The 20,659-nt window shown below is 38.1% G+C and overlaps 1 protein-coding gene across 3 annotated transcripts in view; it reads right to left on the reverse strand.

The window, feature by feature from the left end:
- LOC126322042 (lysine--tRNA ligase) overlaps positions 1-20,659 on the reverse strand; it is a 74,287-nt gene that overhangs the window by 28,497 nt on the left and 25,131 nt on the right. For all 3 annotated transcript variants that reach the window (XM_049994253.1, XM_049994252.1, XM_049994254.1), the window contains exons 6-7: positions 18,292-18,454; positions 6,394-6,653 (exon numbers count right to left, since the gene is read on the reverse strand). In XM_049994253.1, coding sequence (XP_049850210.1) covers positions 6,394-6,653; positions 18,292-18,454 — 423 coding nt within the window. The remainder of the gene's footprint in view (positions 1-6,393; positions 6,654-18,291; positions 18,455-20,659) is intronic.

Raw genomic sequence — 20,659 nt, forward strand, 5'->3', positions numbered from 1 at the left:
GGAAAGTGGCTTGTTGAATTGAGGAGGACCAGGTGAAACTGAATGGGAGAGGTATTGAGTCTGTGGAGGAAAGTAGATAGGATGTGCTTAACGTCACTTGACATCACAAAAATGTCATCAGTGAATCTGAACCAAGTGAGGGGTTTAGGAATATTGGTGGTTAGGAAAGATTCCTCTAGAGGGCCTGTGAATAAGTGGGCATAGGATGGTACTGGGCAGGTGCCCATTGCTGTACCATGGATTTGTTTGCAGATGATGCCTTCAAAGAAAGTAATTGCGGGCGAGAATATAGTTGGTCAGGGTGACCGAAAAGGAGGTTGTACGTCTGGAGTCAGTTGGGCACTGTTTAATAGTGAAGACACCACATGAGAAAGGAATACTATCTGTGAACAATTGGTGGAGGATTGGTTGGTGTCTTTTATACAGAAGGGTAGGCTACAGGTAATAGGCATATGTGTTGATCCAGGAGATAGTCTCTCAACGGGTACGCAGTAACTAACCACAATAGGGCATCCTGGGTGGTCGAGTTTATGGATTTTAGGAAGCTAGTAGAAGGTAGGAACACAGTGTTCCACCAGGTAATCCCTGTGGTTCAAAACCAGTGGTGGAGCCTTTGTGTTAGGTATGCTTACAAGGTCAGGATCAGTTTTTAGGTGGTGGATTGTGGTTCTTTCAGTTGGTGTAAGGTTAGCATCTACATTGAAAGATTTGGGAAATGATAGTGAGGAATACTAACAAGGGTGGATCATAGTTGGATGGAAGAGTGAACTGAGGCAGCAGGGTTCAACATTGGCTTTGAGTTGAGTCTGACTGGTAGGGTTGGTGGCAAAAAAGTGTTTCCACTGTAGGGACCATGAGACAGGGAGGTGTTTAGCAAGTCTAGGATGATTCAATTTGGGAGTGGGGTATAAAGTAACACCTTCAAAAAGGACTGATACTTCTGTGGGACCATGGTGGAGAATGAAACAAGTAAAAATACTTGCCAAAAAAACTCATAAAAATACATAAAATATAAAAGAAAAATCACAAAAAGAATGAAATATAGGAAAAGAAGGTGAAACCTGAAGGAGCAGGATCAATATTGAAATGAACTAAAATTGACACAAAAACAAAATGAGATCAAAGAGAAAAATAAATAAAAGATGATAATGTGGGATGCAGATTGATGGGTGGAAATGTATGAAAAGGTGAATGGATTAAGTAAGGTTACCGTGTGTGTGTGTGTGTGTGTGTGTTGGAATAAGAGAAGAGAAAAGGAGGGTAGTAGGAGGTTAGTAGGTCGAGGTTCAGCAATGTGGTAAGGCACGGCAAATATCACACTTGAAAATATGCAACAATGAGGCAGGATTAGTGATCAATTTGGCAGTCTAGGATTAATAATGTCGATGGGAATATTGTGAGACATGAGATGTGAGCCGTGGCAACACTGGATATTGACCCCTGCAGTCTGTTTTGATCTATGGTTCTCAGCTATGAGGTGGTGTGCTCCAGCGAACAGAGAAAGGGGTTGCTGGAAAGATGTGGAGCAGTACAAGCATTGAAAGTGCCTCACAAAGCTTTCATTCATTGCTTTGGCCGTCATTGGCAGTACTTGCAATGTGTTGTGGACTAGCTGGGGAGCCTAGGTGCTTGGGGGCCATTGATGGCTGTTGCTACGTGGACCTGGTTCATTCATCTGCCAATTGGAGAATTTAAGCTATCAGACAGGGTCCCTTGGAAATATTCTGAGGTGATTTTTCTGTGCTTACATTGTTTTATTTCAACATGTTTTCTGGCCTCTATATCTGCAGGTGCGTTTATCCTGAAGTTGTTTTAGTTTGTTGTTTGCTTCTGAACTCTGAATTCATATTCATGATTTACTGCGGGAGCTGGTTTTACAATCTGTTGAGTTCTGGGTGATGCTGAATAGTAATTAAAGTTTGAGTAAAAAAAATCTAAGATCACTGTGGGTATTTATTGTTTTAGCCTCTCCCAGTACCTGCATTTAGTCTGTTCCTGGCAGCACTGTATATTGCCGTGCAGATATTGTATTCGACAGCCTTGTTATTCCACCAGATATTTTCTGGGGAGTTTTGGGTGTTGTCTCTGCATAGGATAAGTAATGTCTGTAAGGCAGACTTACATTTTGTGAACTAGTTTTACAGCAAATTTAAATGTGGTTTTGATCCAAGTGTTTTAAGATTTAAATTTCCTTGGGTGTTGACTTCAATTTGGGTGTTGCCCCTCATGTGTTTACAATTTATATTTTGTACACTCAGTTGAAATTTTGTTACTGTACTTATGGGTTCATTGGGGTGTTCTGGGCTTAGTTGTATTAATCATTTTGTGTGCATGTGGTTGGTGTGTCTGTAATTTAATACTGACTAATATATGCTCTGTACTACAGGTGTATACACTAAACTTGGTTGCTTGTGGGCTTTGTACAGCTATGCACAGGCATGTGTGTTCAAGCCTGGTTGTGGCTTGTGATCCTGATTTTACATGCCTGTGATCTAACAGTACATCGTCTGTCCCTCTGCCGGCTGTTGAGTGGTTGGGATAGTTAGGCATTACCTGTGTTCACAGTTGTGTGCAACAGTGTTATTGGACCCACTCCGTGGATGGAATTCACATACAAGGTACGTTCTATTTGTTTTGTACTAGGCCTCAGAGTCTTTGACACAATCTTGCAGAGTTTGCTTTAGTAGCGTGTTCTCTCCAAGCAGTCATTAAATTCTATGTTATAGAAAAGGGTTTCAATTTTGTATATTACCACATACCTTTGGGTTGTATATTAAGACTGGTATATTTCTTTACTGTTGTACTTTTATATTTCTAAAAGAAAAACAGATTCATATGTTAATGCTCCTTTCCTAAAAATGTTGTTGGGGATGAAGAATTTCACCGGTGGTATTCACAAAGAGTATGGGAGTCTCTTGTCCTGCTAGTAGCGATTATCACATACTGTTCAAAATTATTTTAATAAGCAGCGGTTGTGATCCCCTCGTTTCTCTAAACTGAGTTCTTGCCAACATCTTGTTCCGTCTAAGGGTGAATTATTATTACAATGATTGTGCCTCTTGGAGCCTGTTATCTGTTGTAAAATGTTTTGGGAACTGTATTTATTCGTTCAACCATTTTTTAATTGCTAAAATTATCATTAACTGGTTCATGTGAAATTATGTGTTACTGATCTCTTGCCATCTCCCTGGTGGTTGTTAAGTCCATCCACACAAATTTTGAAATTCCTATAAATTAAATTATTTTTTTTTTATCTGAAAGCTTTATATTGCTGAATTACTGTTTTAAAATCCCGGACTTATTTTGAATTTATGGAAGCTTTATATTTTCATGTAAAGTTTATTGCTTGTTTTAATTCTGAAACCATTAATAAATAAATCATTTTGTATGCAATAAACGGTGAATGATAATCCAGATCCTGGGGTCCAGTGCTTTCTCTAAAATCCTTATTGAAGATTTTGGGGCACTGAGGTTTCCCCATTACAAGATGCTGCACTTATCAACAGCAGGGTCACATAGCCATGTGTTCTGCTAGAATGAGACATCAAGGGTGAGTGTGGTTTCGAAAGTGACATGTAAAACATAAGAGAAGTGAAGTAATGCATTATGGAATAGTAACAAAGGAAAACGGCACTAGATTGCAGGATGGAGGTTAAGCCGCTATGCAAAATCAAACAATGGAAAATCCACGTTGGAATAACAATATTATGATAACACCCATAGATTGCTTTGCTACTCACTATATAGAGGTGATATTGAGGCACAGACAGGAAAAAAGACTACTATACATCCTACAGCTTCCTTTCTGGTCACCATAACCAACTATATACTCACCCACAAATACTTCACCTTATAAAGCACCACCTACAGACAACTCCGTAATACAGCAATGGGAACCCACATGGCACACTTGTTCACCAGCCATCTAGAGGGATCCTTCCTAACCATCATCTGGTTCAGATTCACTTATGACATTTTCGTGATATGGACTGAGAGTAAGGACACCTTATCCACATTCCTCTAGAGCCTCAACATCATCTCATCTCACCTATTCGTTTCACCTGGTCATTCTAAATCCAACAAGCAACCTTGTTTTGATATAGATCTTCACCTCAAAAATAGCTACATCAATAGCTCCGTCTATATCAGACCTGCCAACCACCAGCAACAAATTCACTTCGACAGCTTCCATGCATTCCATACTGAGAAGTCTCTTTCACACAGCCTAGCCACCTGTGGTCTTCACATCTGTAGCTAGGAGCAGTCCCACTCCAAATATATCAAAGGTCTCACTAAGGCCTTCACAGACTGAAATTACCCTCCTAACCTTGTACAGAAATGGATCTCCCATACCTTGTCTCTCCAGCCAGCTTCCACACTCCCACCGTCTGGCCACAGAGGAACACTCCCATCACGACTCAGTATTACCCAGGACTCAAGCAACTGAATCACACTCTCCACCAGGTTTTTGACTACCTCTCGTTACACTCTGAAATGAGGAATATCCTCCCGCAGTGATATTCTGCCACCCACCAAATCCACACAGTATCCTCATCCATTGCTACTCCATCCTTGCTCCCAACCCCTCACCTCATGGTTCATATCTCTGCAATAGACGTAGATGCTCCAGACTGGTCATAGGCATCACCTACCCCATCAAAAGCAGGACTACCTGTGAAAGCAGTCGTGTTATATACAAATTAAGCTGCAACCACTGTGCTGCCTTCTTCACGGTGACAACTAACAAGCTTTCTGTCCACTTGGTAACTGGACCACCCAGTTACTAAACATGCTGTCCAACACAATGTGCTTCACCTTAATGAGTACTTCACAGCCTGTGCCAACTGTATCCTTCCAACCAACACCAGCTTTTATGAACTATGCAGATTGTAACTATTCCTGAAATAATATCCTACTTCCCTTAACCCTTAACACCCCCCCCCCCCCCCCCCCGATCGCAACCTTAGCTAATCACTGTCCTTCACCCACCTATTCCATTCCCTGCTCTGCTCCAGCACTAGCTCTGCCTTCTATTTAACCAAAGCACCCACTAGTCTTTCCCTCCATCCCCTACTTCTCTCCTTTTTGCTACTCCCTCCCTCTCCACAAACCTCCCAACTGCATGTGTCAGCCCTACCCCATCCAACAGCCCCCTGCATCCACACCTGCTCCCATAAGCAGCAGTACACCGTCCCTCACTCCCACCCTGCAATCCTCGCCCTCCCTATCCCAGAGCCTCTTCCTTACCTCCCAACAACCAAAGATTTGCTACTCCTATCAGATGCAGTCTCTTGCAGTCTAGCCTCAGTGGCCAAAGGAGGTATTCTGGCATAAATCTTAAATGTATACAAGTCTTTTTTGTTGTGCCTGTCCACAACTCAACATCTCCTCTATATGGTGAGAAGCAGTCTATGGTAATATGTGATTTGCAAAAAGAGAAAGTTACTTCCACAATTGAGAAATAGAGGAGCTTTATTGGCACATTGTCCACTTCTGGTGGTGAATATATACTCTAGGAACATGAAAAAATGGTCACTGTATGCTCCACAAAGAAAGATAGAAAATTTCAGTTTAACTTCCAGACTGAGAGTCCATGGTGAATATAGAAACCTATTCTGAATAATAATAATAATAATAATAATAATAATAATAATAATAAGTTTGGGTATTAAGCTGTGTATTGGAATGTGACAAATCCGGCTATCTGAACGCTCCTTTATGGACTGCCACATGCATTCATCTATTCATTACAAACTTCTAAATGTTTTCCCCACAATACTGTAAGATAATCATATTTAGGAGAGTGGATAAAGCGACGAATTTGGATTCAAGATTGCTACTGAGATTGCATTCTACCCTTTGCAAAGTATATATGCTGATTACATATGGTAAGACAGGGCTGTCTGTCAGACTGGGCAATGATGTGTATAGTGCACTATGATTTATGCTGAAAAATTTTTGTAGCAGTACTCAAAACTGAACCATACCATAATCATTGGCATGTGCAGAATACAAAGTCTATCAGGAAATACAAATACCAATGCCGGAAAATCTGTAACTTATCTGGTGCACAGTTATGAAAGACATTCATCAGTTCCTTACTACACTACAGAGACCTCAAAATGCCCTCATCAGTGTGTAATTTAACATAATGTGCTTTTTAAATTTATTGGATATGTGGCTACTGCTTCATCTCCTAATTTCACTGGCCTTACAAACTATGTTGATTACATTACATTAGAAATTTTTGCCAGTTATTCTGTCACTCACTGACTCACTGTGCAGCCTTAAAGAGAGATGCACAGATGACATAATGAATACTCCACGACATACTGAATACTTCAATTCCTTGCAGATGAACAATAAACATGAGGGGGGGAAAAATGAAAATACCTTGTCCAGCAACCGAGCAGTTGTTCGTGGTGGCGCACATTCCACTTCATGCTTTTCACACAAGTCACTAAAAAACTTATTTGCTTCAGGTGTTCCAAGTGTTTCTGGGCTTGGTAATTTTATATTTAGTTTCTCCTCTAATGCTGGGAACATACTTATTCTCTTAAATGGAGGTGTAAAGTCAATTTCTATTGCTTTTCCATCTGGGCCCTCTGGATGATATGTCACTTTATACGACCCGTGAATACTTTTAACCATACCTGACAACAGAAAAAAAACAGTGTCATAAGCACATTATCATCTTCTATTTGTAATATTTGCATGCAGCACCCAAAATTTAACATGGAATGTATGACTATAAATATAAAATGTTGTATTACATTAACATCTCTGTTGGATAATATGTGATGCAATGTTAGATTTACATTCAGCAACTACTTTTGTATGTCATTCACAATTTCTAACATCAGCCATATCCTTTTTTTTACCTCCAATAATATCTTGTACATACTTTTAAAAGATTCCAGGTAACAATACTCTGATATCAAAGCTTGTATGGATCTCGCGCCCCCCCCCCCCCCATTTTTTTATGGCATATGACCCTAATATGGCCAAATCCCAGAATTGAAATGATGAAGAGGAGCTGGGAAGTTTCAGAGACCTAAATAGTGGCAAGTCAAGTGGGAGTGGGAGTTACAGAATTCCAGCTGAGATTCTAAAATATGGAGGAGAAGCACTGCATGGATGTTTGTTTCACAGGGTACAGGTGATACAGAAAACTGAAACCATACCAACAGAATGGAAGGAATCAATAACAGATACATAAAAAAAGACACATGAGACTTCAGAAGCTACAGGGAAATATCAGATTTGCTTTTATGCTACACCGCTCAAAACCATACGCAGAAAATGTAAGCAGGGGGTTATCAAAATGGTTTTTGCAGAAACAGATCCACAACTTACAATATAGTTGTAATCAGACCAATAAATGGAAAAGCATGGCAATGAATACGAAAAAAAGATATATAACTTGTTCATCAATTTCTGAATGCTTATGACACCATTCAGAGGCATATCCTGTGGAATATAATGACAAACTTGGGAGTGCCAATTAAACTCTAGCTAGTGGATATGTGAGGGTATCAGCTTAAATGACAATATTTTGCGTAATTTTAATCCGAAAACAAGTAGGATTACAAAGTTTTGGACAAATCAGATTCCATAACACGTAAATACAATATTCCAGTTTCCTCATAAAACTGACGGCGAGGAAGAAAGTAAAACAGCACATAGCTGTGTATACGAATTTGTTTAAACTGTTTATAAAGAGAAAGAATATATAATACAGGAGAAACAATCTGGCTAAAGATTTAAATACCCTGCTACTGTAGCTAAAAGTAAACGCAAGAAAGAAAACTAAATCGCCCATTTTCACATTACGGTATTTTCTTTCTTGCAGTCAGCTTTAACATAAAATTTACATCATTGTTTTAAAAAAATTATGGCCTATGTCTACCTTAGTTTTTACTAAAGTGTCATCAGGCTGTATACATGGACAAGGGAAAAAAAGCCGGATTTTTCCCGGATCTCCCGGTTAAAAATACATTTTTTCCCAGGTGAAAATAACTTTTTCCATATTAAGTGACACTATACGTTCCCTCGGAACTGTAAAATTTTTCTGTCATTTGAATGTTTATGGTTTTATACAGCAGCTTATAATTTCCTGGCACTTTAGAAAATGAAACACAGGGGGAAAAAACATGTTTTGGAAAGTTCTCTGATGTGTTGCAACATATACGCTGTATATTTTTGTACTACGGAAGTATAAATTCGAATTGCACCAAAAACTGCATGTTACTTTCCGAAGCATTGAAGTCGAGATTGCAATGCCCTTTTGTAAGCCAGTCATAACTCATGTTACGTGATCTCGCCAGCCGATGACAGCGGATATTCATAGCATAAGACACGTGATGTAGTCAGCCAATAGCAACATCAGTGTTAAGTAGCGCACACACACAAACATGAGAAGTTAACGGTTTAAATAAATGTACATAGTGTTGCTACAGGAAAAGCAAGCTTTTCATTTATAATATCTGTCACAAAGATTAATAATTTACAAGTGAAACTAAGCTTTCACATATAATTTTGATATTTTTTTTCGCGTTACACTTTAAAACACATCACACAAATTTTGCAGTACAATGTTTAATACCAAAATAAATCTCTGATCTTCTGGCCTCAAAATTCTTCTAAATGGCTTGTCATCAAAAAGTTGATTTTCAAACGAGAGTCAAACGCTCTATGATTTAAGAAATTCATCGTACATTCTCGCACATAGTTCATCATGCGCAAAAGGAAATTTACTTTGAAAATAACGCTTTTCAAACCACAATTTGCAATATTTTCCTGAGATTTGTTAGAAATAGATTTTTTCCAGCAGTTGCCAGAGTGTTCCACAGAAGAGGCGTCCCCGCACTTTCGCAGCTACGCTGACGTAGGAAGCCCATATGTTTGTATGTGTAAAACATAAAAAGATCTTACATTATGTCATAAAAGAAAGAAGATATCAGAGGATACTCCAAGAGAGTCGGAATTTCTTGAACCATACTGAAATGAATAATTCGCGATAAAGTGCTCATTCATATGAACAGATTTCCAGCGAAGTAGGCCTCGATCTAATATTAAGCCACTTAGGGATGTAAATTTTCTTGGAGTACCAGTACTGTATTATCTCATGTTTGGTTCTTTATTACGGCATAATACCATATGTGCTAGAAGATGACAACATGCACTTGAAATGCAGTGAACAGTTGAAACTAGCCAACAGTGTGGAATTAAACACTTCATTTGAAACAAACTGGCTGCCTCAGCGGGAAAGATAAATAAAAGGTGAATTTCTTTAGCAATGCGACAAAAATTACTTCATTGTTCTACAAGATGATTAATGCTTGACTGTCAGAAAGGTTGAAATAAAATAAAAAATATTTTTTTTTCTTCAAAAGTATGTTCATTTTGTAGCGCTAATCTTTCTGAAGAGTCTGATGCATAAAACATATAACTTCGAGGAAATATAAGAAGTGTTATTTGGTCTTAAGTGTGCCAAAGTGCAGTGCCACACCTCTTCACACAACATTCTTCTACCGAACGTCACCGTACTTTGCATTGTGGAACTCAAATGTGTATATTTTGTAATGGATGCCATCAAACTATATTCAGGACGGCGGAAATTAAAATGTCAACCTCGCAATTAATACTAGATAGGATTATTTGTAACCGGAAGAACAAGAACTCTTCGGAAAATCTGGACTCTTTACTGCCTATTAGCTAATAACTTGCTGTTCTGTGTGGCATAAAATGAAATACAGGGTTGGGTTGGGTTGTTTTGGGGGAGGAGACCAAACTGCAAGGCCATCAGACTCATTGGGTTAGGGAAGGATGGGTAAGGAAGTCGGCCATACCCTTTTCAAAGGAACCATCCCGGCATTTGACTTAAGAGATTTAGAGAAATCACAGAAAACCTAAATCAGGATGACCGGAATCGGGATTGAACAGTCTTCCTCCCATATGCGAGTCCAGTGTGCTAACCACTGCGCCACCTTGCTCGGTGAAATACAGGATACATTAAAACCAGGTACGACAAGAGACAAGCAAGACAGTACACATTTCTTCAATCCTTAGGTTTTTTTTCTCTCTCTCTCTCTCTAATCTTGCTACAGCTTTACATGATGTGTTTTCCTTTCTGAGAAAGAATCTATTACCTCATCCAAGTCCGTCAAACGTTTTGCTACTGGAAATTCTAAATGCTGTTGTCTAATACTGAAAAAGCTGTTAATACAAATAGTACCCAAAACTGGTGTGGTTTCTTGATCAGATTACGTCTATTTTGTCACTGTCTGCTAGACAAAAGAAAACGGGCCTTTCTAATATTGCAGCCACTGTAGCACGCACCAAATAAATGAGACTGTTTTGGTAATAATTGTCATTTTTATAATACGACAGAATGTAATTCGTGAAATATCAATAAGAAATGCATATTTGGCCTACTACAAGCAAAATGCTTTATTTTGGGAAATAGTTTCACATTTCATTCATACGCTCCAGTTTTTGTAGCACGAGATCGAAAAGTAGTAGTATGAAACTTTTGTACAAATTTGGAATTGTTATATTATTCCATAATCTGTGTGATGTCCCCATTTCTTCTCCTTCCTCACCCTAACAAACTATGTTCTCATCACTAATTCTGTAACTATTACTATCACTGTCAAAGCTCATTCTTCGGTTAACTCTACCAACGCTGCCAGAATCATAGGTTTAGTTACCCAGGGACTATTCTCCGGTTAGACATTATTACATGTTCATACAATGCGTTTTCCACACCACTCCGAGAATAGAACAGCTGCTAGCCATGAAACGTACAACTTTTAACGATCTGGCCAAAAATTTTCTGTCAAAATTTCATTTTCTTGGATACACCGAGAAGATAATGTAATCTTTCTTACCTGTTATTCCTGTTAGTCCTTTATTTCCACTTAGGTAGTCTGAATCTATGGACTTTGCTAGTAATTATAACAATGCTAATCATTCGCATACCCAATCAATCACATAAACAAACGGCTTTCATCCATTCAGCTTTATTCCGCTCAGCTCATATAGTCCCATCCCCTTTTGTCTGCAAGGAAGTTTATTTCTAGTTGTGACGAGGATTCCCCTGGCATGGACATCATGCACACTATGCACGCATTCAAAAATCAACTTATGATTCATTCAGAAATCAAGATAGAATGTGTTCAAAAAGCAACAGGGATGCGATTCAAAATCATTTGAATAACCGATATACTAACATGCGCTATATGCTAGGCGCTTTGTGATGCAAGGTTTTTTTCCCCTCACGAATACGAATTTGCCCCCTGACCACTGAAATTGCCATTCGGTTTGCTGCGTGCACAACCAACAGTGACATTTCTGTAGTCAGAAGTGGGAGGAGGTACTACTCATACGCAACTCAACTGCGCATGCGCATGATCCCCATTGTAACTGTTTACATGAATCTAATGTAAACAGTTGTGACGAAGCATTGCATAGCCTTCCAAAACCCTCTGACACATTTTGCTGCTGTTGGCAAATTCTTGTATGAGCACTGTATTAATATAATACCGGGAAACATTCGAAGTGGGAAAAATATATCTAAAAACAAAGATGATGTAACTCACCAAACGAAAGCGTTGGTATGTTGATAGACACACACACAAACACACACACAAAATTCAAGCTTTCGCAACCCACGGTTGCTTCATCAGGAAAGAGGGAAGGCGAGAGAAAGACGAAAGGATGCGGGTTTTAAGGGAGAGGGTAAGGAGTCATTCCAATCCCGGGAGCAGAAAGACTTACCTTAGGCGAGAAAAGGGACACATATCCATCCACATATATACAGACACAAGCAGACATATGTAAAGGCAAAGAGTTTGGGCAGAGATGTCAGTTGAGGCAGAAGTACAGAGGCAAAGATGCTGTTGAGTGACAAGTGATGTATGAGGGGCGGCAACTTGAAATTTGCGGAGGTTGAGGCCTGGTGGGTAACAGGAAGAGAGGATATATTTAAGGGCAAATTCCCATCTCCGGAGTGAAGTATCCAGATAACCCGGACGGTGTAACGCTTTGCCAAGATATTAATATATAAATATGATAAAGAGTGTTATCCAGGAGGTACAGAATCTCTTTCTTTGATTCCAGTCCATGATCACATGCAAACTGTCATCAGACTATCAAATTGGGTCCATAATGACCACTTCAGATCTGTCAGAATAACAAGAAATTATAAGATAACGAGAACGCACAATTTCATGAATACAGAAAACGCAAGCATGAATGTGGTAAAACATACCTGAATGCATAAGAAGAAGCCTTGTATTATTCTAATATGACTAAAGCCATAGTGACATGATGGAAACACTGTCTCTCATTGTGTCACAGGTATGAAAACATGGTACAACCCAAGTCACAGTGCAGGGAGAATAATAAAGTGAACAGGGTCACTGTTCACAGCAAATTGGGATGCGGTAGTGACACAAACATAATGCATTTATGACATAAGCAAGTCAGGAGTTGCTACAGTACATATATTCAAAAAGTATGTACGTACAATTAACTAAAAACATACAATTATGTAAAAATTCTGGAACCAAAATATAATAAAATAATTAATAAAATAAAATGCATCAAAATTGATTAACGATTTTTTAATTATTAAAAAGAAAATGGGCGAGTGACAATATGTGATGCGAAAAAACTATGATCTTGATTTTAGATACCAATAATAATACATCCAAGTATTAAGTTTAAGGACTTAACAAGATAAGATTAAATACAAGTTATATATGAGGACAAGGAAAAGAAATTCGCAGATTTCCCACTTAAAAACACATTTTTTTCCCAGGTGAAAATATACTTTCTACATGATACATTATGGGATACTTTCCCTTGGAATGGTAAAACTTATCAGTCCATTGAATAGAAAAAGTTTTGTGTTTTGGAAATATCTTTGACGAACAACATGTTTCGTATTACGAAAATATAAATATGAATTCCGCTAAACTCAGCACATTAGTTTCCAAAGTACTGAAATCAAGACTGGAATGTGCTTTCGCGAGCCAATCATAGTTCATGTCACATTACCTTGTAAGATAATGATAGTAGATATTCAGAGTATAGGACATGTGATGTAATCAGCAACAAGCAACATCACTGTTAAGTAGCGCAAAAACACAAATAGGGTTCCAAGTGGGTGGTCCTCAAAGTGTCACATGCTCTGTGATTGAAGAAATTTATTGCACATTCTCACACGTAACACAATTCATCTTGTGTAAAAGGAAATTAACTTTGAAAGTAATGCTTCTCAAACCACCATTCACAATATGTTCCCACGACCTGTTAGAAATAGGTTTGTCTGAGCAGTTGCCAAAGTACACCAGAGGACAAATGTTACCGTGCTTGTGCAGATACGATGCTGAAGGAAGCCCGTGCTTGATATTTGCTTTATTTATAAGTTTTTCGTTGTACTTCTGTTTACAATTTCATGCATAGAGGTGCATTATGTGACCATGTGCAGCATATTGTTTGTAGGGGACATGCAGAGTTACTGTACTTATGGCAATTGTTTTATCATATCCTATTCAGATAAGGGACGCAAAGTTAGAAAGCCAGTCCTTGGCATAATATTCATTTCAAAACTAGACTCTACAACTCAAAGTACCCTAATATTTTGCTATGTGGTGACTTTAGCATATAATTTTTTTTTTTTTTTTTAAATTCATACTCTACAATACTGTTATGTAGCATTTCCAATCAAATTTACAGTCATGCTAGTAAGAGGGAATAAAAATGTCTTGCCTAAATAAAAAAAAAATTGTTGGCATAAACCAGAACTAAGAACAATAAGTTTGTCCTTGACTTTTTCAAATTGTATAGAAATTAACCAGGTTGCTTATGAAGTCCAGAAACTGTATCTTACTGAAGAATGGTGTTCTGAAGACTTAAGACATACACAACACAAATTAAGAACAAAACGTCAAGCCTAGAGGAGGTACCAGTCAATGGTGACTGATGTCTTGTGATCAAATAACATTGTGTTTCACAGAAGGCAGATTGAAAAATTCTGCTAAAACATTTGTGTGTGGTTTTTGGGTACACAATTTTCTTTGAGTACCATTAATGCATTATCTCATGTTTTGTTCTTTGTTGTATCATACGAAAGATGAAAATGTGCACTTGAGATTCAGTGAACAGTTCAAACTAATTAATAGTACGGAATGAAACATTTACTTTCCAATAAATGGGCTGCCTCTGTGGTAAAGATAATAAAAGTGAAATTTATTTACCAAACTGTCAAAAATACCTTCATTGTTCTGTTAAGTGATTACTGCTCTATTACCAATAGTGTGGAAGTACAATAAATTCAGATAATTGAAATTAATAACATATTTTAGTCTTTTGCAATTATGTGAGTGCATTTTAATTCAGGGTGTATACATGGACAAGGAAAAAAATTCCCGTATTTTTCCCGGATTACCTGGTTGAAAATACACTTTTCCCACGTGAAAATACACTTTTTTTGTGTTAAGTGACAGTATACATTTCCTCGGCTCTTGAAACTTATCAATCCTTAGAATGTTTAGGGTTTTCTACATTGACGTAGAATTTCCCAGCACTTCAGAAAACGAAACTCGGGGAAAAACACGTTCTGGAAAGATCTTTGATGTACAGCAACATATATGCTGCATTTTTTCGTGTTACTAAGATATAAATTAGAATTCTACCAAACATCACATGTTACTTTCCAAAGCATTGAAATAGAGATTGCGAGGCGCTTTTCTAAGCCAGTCATAGCTATGGCATGCGATCTAGCCAGTTGATTACAGCATAGAATATGTGACGTAATCAACCAATAGCAAGATCAGTCTTAAGTAGTACGAACACACAAATAAGAAAAATTAATGGTTTAAGTTAATATACATGGTGTTGCTACAAGAAAAACACAAGCTTCACCGTGTAATACTGGTCTCTAAGATTAATAAGCTGCAAGACAAGCTAAGCTTCCACATATAATGTTGATCTTTTTGTGCGAGTTACATTTTAAGATATATCACACAAATGTACCAGTAAAATTTTTAGTAACGACATAAATGTCTGATCTTCTGGGCTCGAAATTCTTCAAGATGGTTGTCCTCAAAGAGCTGATTTTTAAATGAGTCAAACGCTCTGTGATTTACGAAGTTCATCGTACATTCTCGCACATAGTTCAACTTGCGTAAAAGGATATTTACTTTGAAAGTAACGATTTTCAAACCACCATTCACAATATTTTCCCGTGACTTGTTAGACATTGGTTCGTTTCAGCAGTTGCCAGAGAGCGCCCACAGGCGTCACTGCGCTTGCGCAGCTACGATGACGCTGGAAGTCCGTATGTTCGAACATGTAAACATTAAAAGATCTTGCATTATGACATGAAAGAAACAAGACATCAGAGGATACTTCAAGAGCATCGGAATTTCATGAACCATGCTAAAATGCATAATTCAGCTTATTTAGTGCACATTCGTATGTCCAGATACGGATGTAAATTTTCTTGAGTACCAGTACTGAATTATCTCATGTTTGGTTCTTTATTATGGCATAATTCGATACGAGCTAGAGGATGGAAAATGAAGCGAACAGTTGAAAGTAGCCAACAGTGCAAAATTAAACACTTTGTTTCAAATAAATTGACGGCCTCTGCAGATAAGGTTAATAAAAACCAAATTTCTTCAGCAAACCGACAAAAATAACTTCATTGTTCTGCAAGGCGATTAATCCTTGACTGTCACAAAGGTGGAAATAAAACAAAATCAAACTAATAACATATGTTAGCCTCCCATAATTATGTGAATGTTTTTTAATTCACTTGATAGCTCCCAGCCACAGAAATCAGTTTTGCTTTCATTTGACGTGAGAGCAATAAACAGAAAGGAAATAGCACAGTCACTAAACGTAAATGCAGGTCACGTGGAGACTACCCACCTCCCCACTACAACTCAGACTGCTCTGTGCGTCAGCCCTGGATCTACGATATCAGGCAGAGGCCTCCAGCCACACATCTGTTAGCCAGAAGCGGGAGAAGGTACTGCTCATACGCAACTCAACTGAGCATGTGCAAGAGCCTGCCTGCAACAGCTCAAATGAATCTATTTACAACAGCTGTCACGTCACGCTCATCGGAGGCAATTTGTTGTTAGGAAGCATTGCATATTCTACATAAAGCCTTTGCACACTTTGCTGTTGGCACACGCTTGTATGAACACTGTGTTTTGTTGTTGTGTATGGCGCATTTCCTTTGCAATTTAAGTTTTTTTTATTTATTTTTTTATTACTCGTTCATGTTTTGTTGCTGCAGTATTATTGTACAGAAGCGAGATACAATAATATTCTTTGTTAGAGTATTGGTTCTTACCAGTCAAAATCATAAAAATTTAACAAATTCCCGGGTTTTTCCCGGACGAAAAAATTCCCGAGTTTTCCCCGGATCTCCCAGGTTTTATAGACCCTGTAATTAATTTCATAGCTCCCAGCCACAGAAAACCATTTTGTTTCCATTTGACATGGTTGCTATAAACGAAGTGAGAACAGCAAAATCACGAAATGTAAATGCAGGCCATGTGGGGACTACTTCCCACTACAACTCTGACTGCTCTGCACATCTGCAAATGTGTTAGGTTGGATGCACCAGAAAGATTTTTCTAGGTAGCACGTAGCTGACTGCAGTTACTGCTTACACATCTAACAGCCACACTTTAAGTAATGAGAAGCAGGAGAAAGTGCTGTCCCTATGCAACTTCTCAAATGAACCTGATTTAAACAGTTGTGACACCTTGGTCATCAAAAGCTGTTTGTTTTTACAAATTACTGCATAGTCTTCACACTAACACCCTTTGACACATTTTGCTGACAGTGGACCCTTGTGTGCTTACTGTGTTATGTTGTAAACGGAGCATTTTCTTTGTAACTTAAGTTTCATATTGGTGTTCTTCTCTCCTTTATGTTTTCTTGTTGCAGAATTATTTTGCACTAGTAGGCTAACATACAATTCTTTGTTAGAATATCAGTCCTTATTGTCAAAATTACAAAAATTTAACTCAAAACTAAAACAATGAAAAAGTCCAGAATTCTAAAAAATTTCCAGGTTTTCCCAAATTTCCCGGGGCATATGCACCCTGTAAATAATAAAAAGAAGCCAAATGAACAAAATGTAAGACTGGAATAAGACACCAGTAAGCTCTGCTGACTTGGTTGTCAGAATACAGCACAGGCAAGTACTGTCTGAAGGAACACAACTGCCAGAGGGCCCTTCAAGACCTCGCGATAAGTTGCATCAAGAAGAGGAAATCTTACATCATGTTTGTTCGGCTTTTCTTTTTTACCGTTTTTGTATAACTTTGTTAGCTCCTTGACCCCAATGCATGGCTATATGATTACTGTTACCTAAAGTTACAGAGAGAGCTTTTTAACATCACACATTCTCAACCACCTTGTTTTTAGTAATTTAAAAAATAATTTTATTCTTACCCATTTTCTTATTAACAATTTAAAACTCATTTTCATTTACCTAGTTTTATGTACTTAACTTTATTACTGTCACAACTTTTAACTCTTTTAGTTAAGTTTTTTATCCAACCGTATGTTTTCAGTTAATTTTACATACATGTTTGTCACAAGTGTGTACATTAGTGACATCTGATGAGTTCTTTGTGTCGCAACTCAACAGCAGTACCATTGATATTATTATTATCCCTGCACTGTGGCCTAAATTTCACTGTTTTTCCATACCTTTCAACAATGCAAAATTATAACTTTGTTCATTTCCTATGATGATGCCACATTGGCTTAATCATTTTTGAATACTTTCCTGTTATAACAAGACACATTTTATCACATTTTTAAGCTCTGTTTTCTACAACAATGGTCTGACAACAATGTCTGTGATCTGACTGGAATTCAAACAAAGAAATTTTATATTTTAATGCCATTTCCAACTATTTTCCATTTGCAATTCAGAAACTTGCAATTTTTATGCTGCTGAAGTGTTGAAGCAACACTTAAATTTGTTGCCTAAGTCAGGTATCTGAAGAATATGAGCCAACACTTATTTCGTGCACACACAATTTCAGCATGTTAACTGTCAAGTCATATTAAAACAGACCTTAGAATATTAGAGAAGAAAATATTCTGGAAATTAAGTCATTGCAATAAAACGTTTGCACGTATTTCCACTGCTTATAATGTACGTGAGAAAGTGGAAATCACCGGCAGGAATATTTTCCTTGCATAATGATCATAAAAATAACAGCAAACAACAAAATCTCTACATACCTGATACCATGCTCTCCGTAATGAGCATTAAATCATTGTAGTCTGCATAAGCCATATAGAATTCACATGTAGTAAATTCTGGGTTGTGTGTTAGATCAATACCTTCATTTCTAAACTGCCTTCCAATTTCATAAACACGGTCAATACCGCCTACTATCAGCATCTGAAATACAAATTAATGTCCAAGAAATTTACAACTGTAATGTTTAGAATCTGTAAAAAAATGGTATTTGTTTCTGTCAGAGCTACCTAATAATAATAATAATAATAAAACTTAGGCTGCATATCAACACAGATCCTGAACTGTAACAGTGTTGTTGTTGTGGTCTTCAGTCCTGAGACTGGTTTGATGCAGCTCTCCACGCTACTCTATCCTGTGCAAGCTTCTTCATCTCCCAGTAACTACAAAAAAATTGCCAAGAATTACAGCAGGTAGCAAAACTGGAAAATTGGAACCTTTATAATGGCAGCCATACTTTTTATTTACATTTGAGTGGCGTTGTTGCATTCACCCACTTTTTCACATCTACACTACCTGATCAAAAGTATCCGGTCACCCCCATGTAAAGCGGAATTGATCACTAGATCTCATGAGAGGGTGACCCGCTGATATGAGTATTGTGTTGTGAGTACAGATGCATAACAGTAAAAATTGACAGTCAGGAGAGCTCAGTGACCACAAATGTGGACTAGTCGTTCCATGTCATCTGGGTAACAAATCCACGAGAGACATCTCAGCCCTTCAAGAGCTGCACAATTTGACTGTTGGTGATTTCGTTAAGTGGGAATGTGAAAGAACAACCACAGCTAAACCAAAACCAGGCATACCTCATGTACTGATGGACAGAGATAGTCAAGCATTGCAGGGAGTGGTTGTAAAAAATTACACAAAATCAGCACATGGAATCACTTATGGGTGATTTCATCTCAAATCATACAGGCCATGTCAACTCATGGTGATGAATTTCTCTAGGAAAAATATATATATTTGACCTATATGTAATAAGTGTTAAGAAACAAAGTATTTTCATTTTACCTTAATTTTTGTAAATGGTACAACCCTTTGAAAAATGTATATTTTGTAAGTAACTCTTAAAACTGTACAGAGCGGGCGAGAGAGAGAGAACTGGAGACCTGGCAGATGTTTTGCATTTAAGGCTCCTCTTAGTGGGGTCAAAATTTAGTAGAACCCGCACACTAATGGGCTTCCCTCAACTTGCAAATTTAAGACGATAATACGAAATTTCTGTTAATTTTCCCACATGCTGGTTGCAGGAGTGTGCAATGTACCCGGGTGTTGAAGTGATGACTGATGAAGCATTACACCTTCAGGATATTGACAATGAAGTCAACTATGCATTTTGGAAGGGAGAAGACCTGGTGAAGAACACAGTAGAGCCAGAGAGGTTGGTTACAGAGGTTAGGCACTGGGTCATGAAAGGAATGACATCATCATATCTGGAGGATTCAGAGACAGGCCATAGCAGAAGTAAAATCAGCCACATCCCAGAATACTGACACATTAGTTGTTCATTTCGACTTTGCTAAGAGCTGGTCTGTTGCTTTCCAGAACAAAATTCGAAGTTACCACTGGTGCACATCACAGATATCAATATTCACGTGTTGCTCACTTCCTTGAAACACCACACTACTCTTTGCTTCACTCCAATTTAGTTCTCCAAATCTTTCATCTATTTTTCACCGCCCCCTCTCACCTCTGTAAAGTATAATGCACTTAGCTTTTCACTCTTATTAACTCATTCATGATGTTTAAGCAGTAATCTCTGTCTGCATATTACCCTTCTTCCACCTTTAAGCTCTCAGGCTTTCAAATCTTGTCCGATGCAGTCCCCACCAATCAGTGTTTCCTTCTCCTCCCATCTCCCCTGATCCGCAGTTCTGGGTGACTTTCCCGAAATCTACCCCTTCTCCTAGACATCTCTGATCCTTTCACTTCAACGTTTCTGTCTGTACAGAATTTATAGTCGCAGGAGATTTAAAAATCGATATTATTTGTCATGCCTCATTTCTGCTGTATCACTATTCAACATAAGAATAGTACAAATGTAAACCTTGCATGATACGTAAATTCTTCCATGTCTGCCATTGTCCCATTCGAGTTTGTAACATGGATAGGATTTAAATGCAGTAACAGTGAACACGGAAGAATATATGGCGTAATGTTTGCATCTGTATTATTCTTATGGCGAACAGAGTAAGTTTGGAGCCGAGTGGAAGGCTTAAACCAGAGGCTCAGACGATTCTGCGGAGAGCTGGGGTGCAAATTTCTCGACCTCCGCTATCGGGTGGAGAAATGTAGCGTCCCCCTGAATAGGCCGGAAGCGGCTACAAGGGTAGCGGAGTACGT

This window comes from Schistocerca gregaria, chromosome 2 (genome assembly GCF_023897955.1).
Source record: "Schistocerca gregaria isolate iqSchGreg1 chromosome 2, iqSchGreg1.2, whole genome shotgun sequence".
Lineage (NCBI taxonomy): Eukaryota > Metazoa > Arthropoda > Insecta > Orthoptera > Acrididae > Schistocerca > Schistocerca gregaria.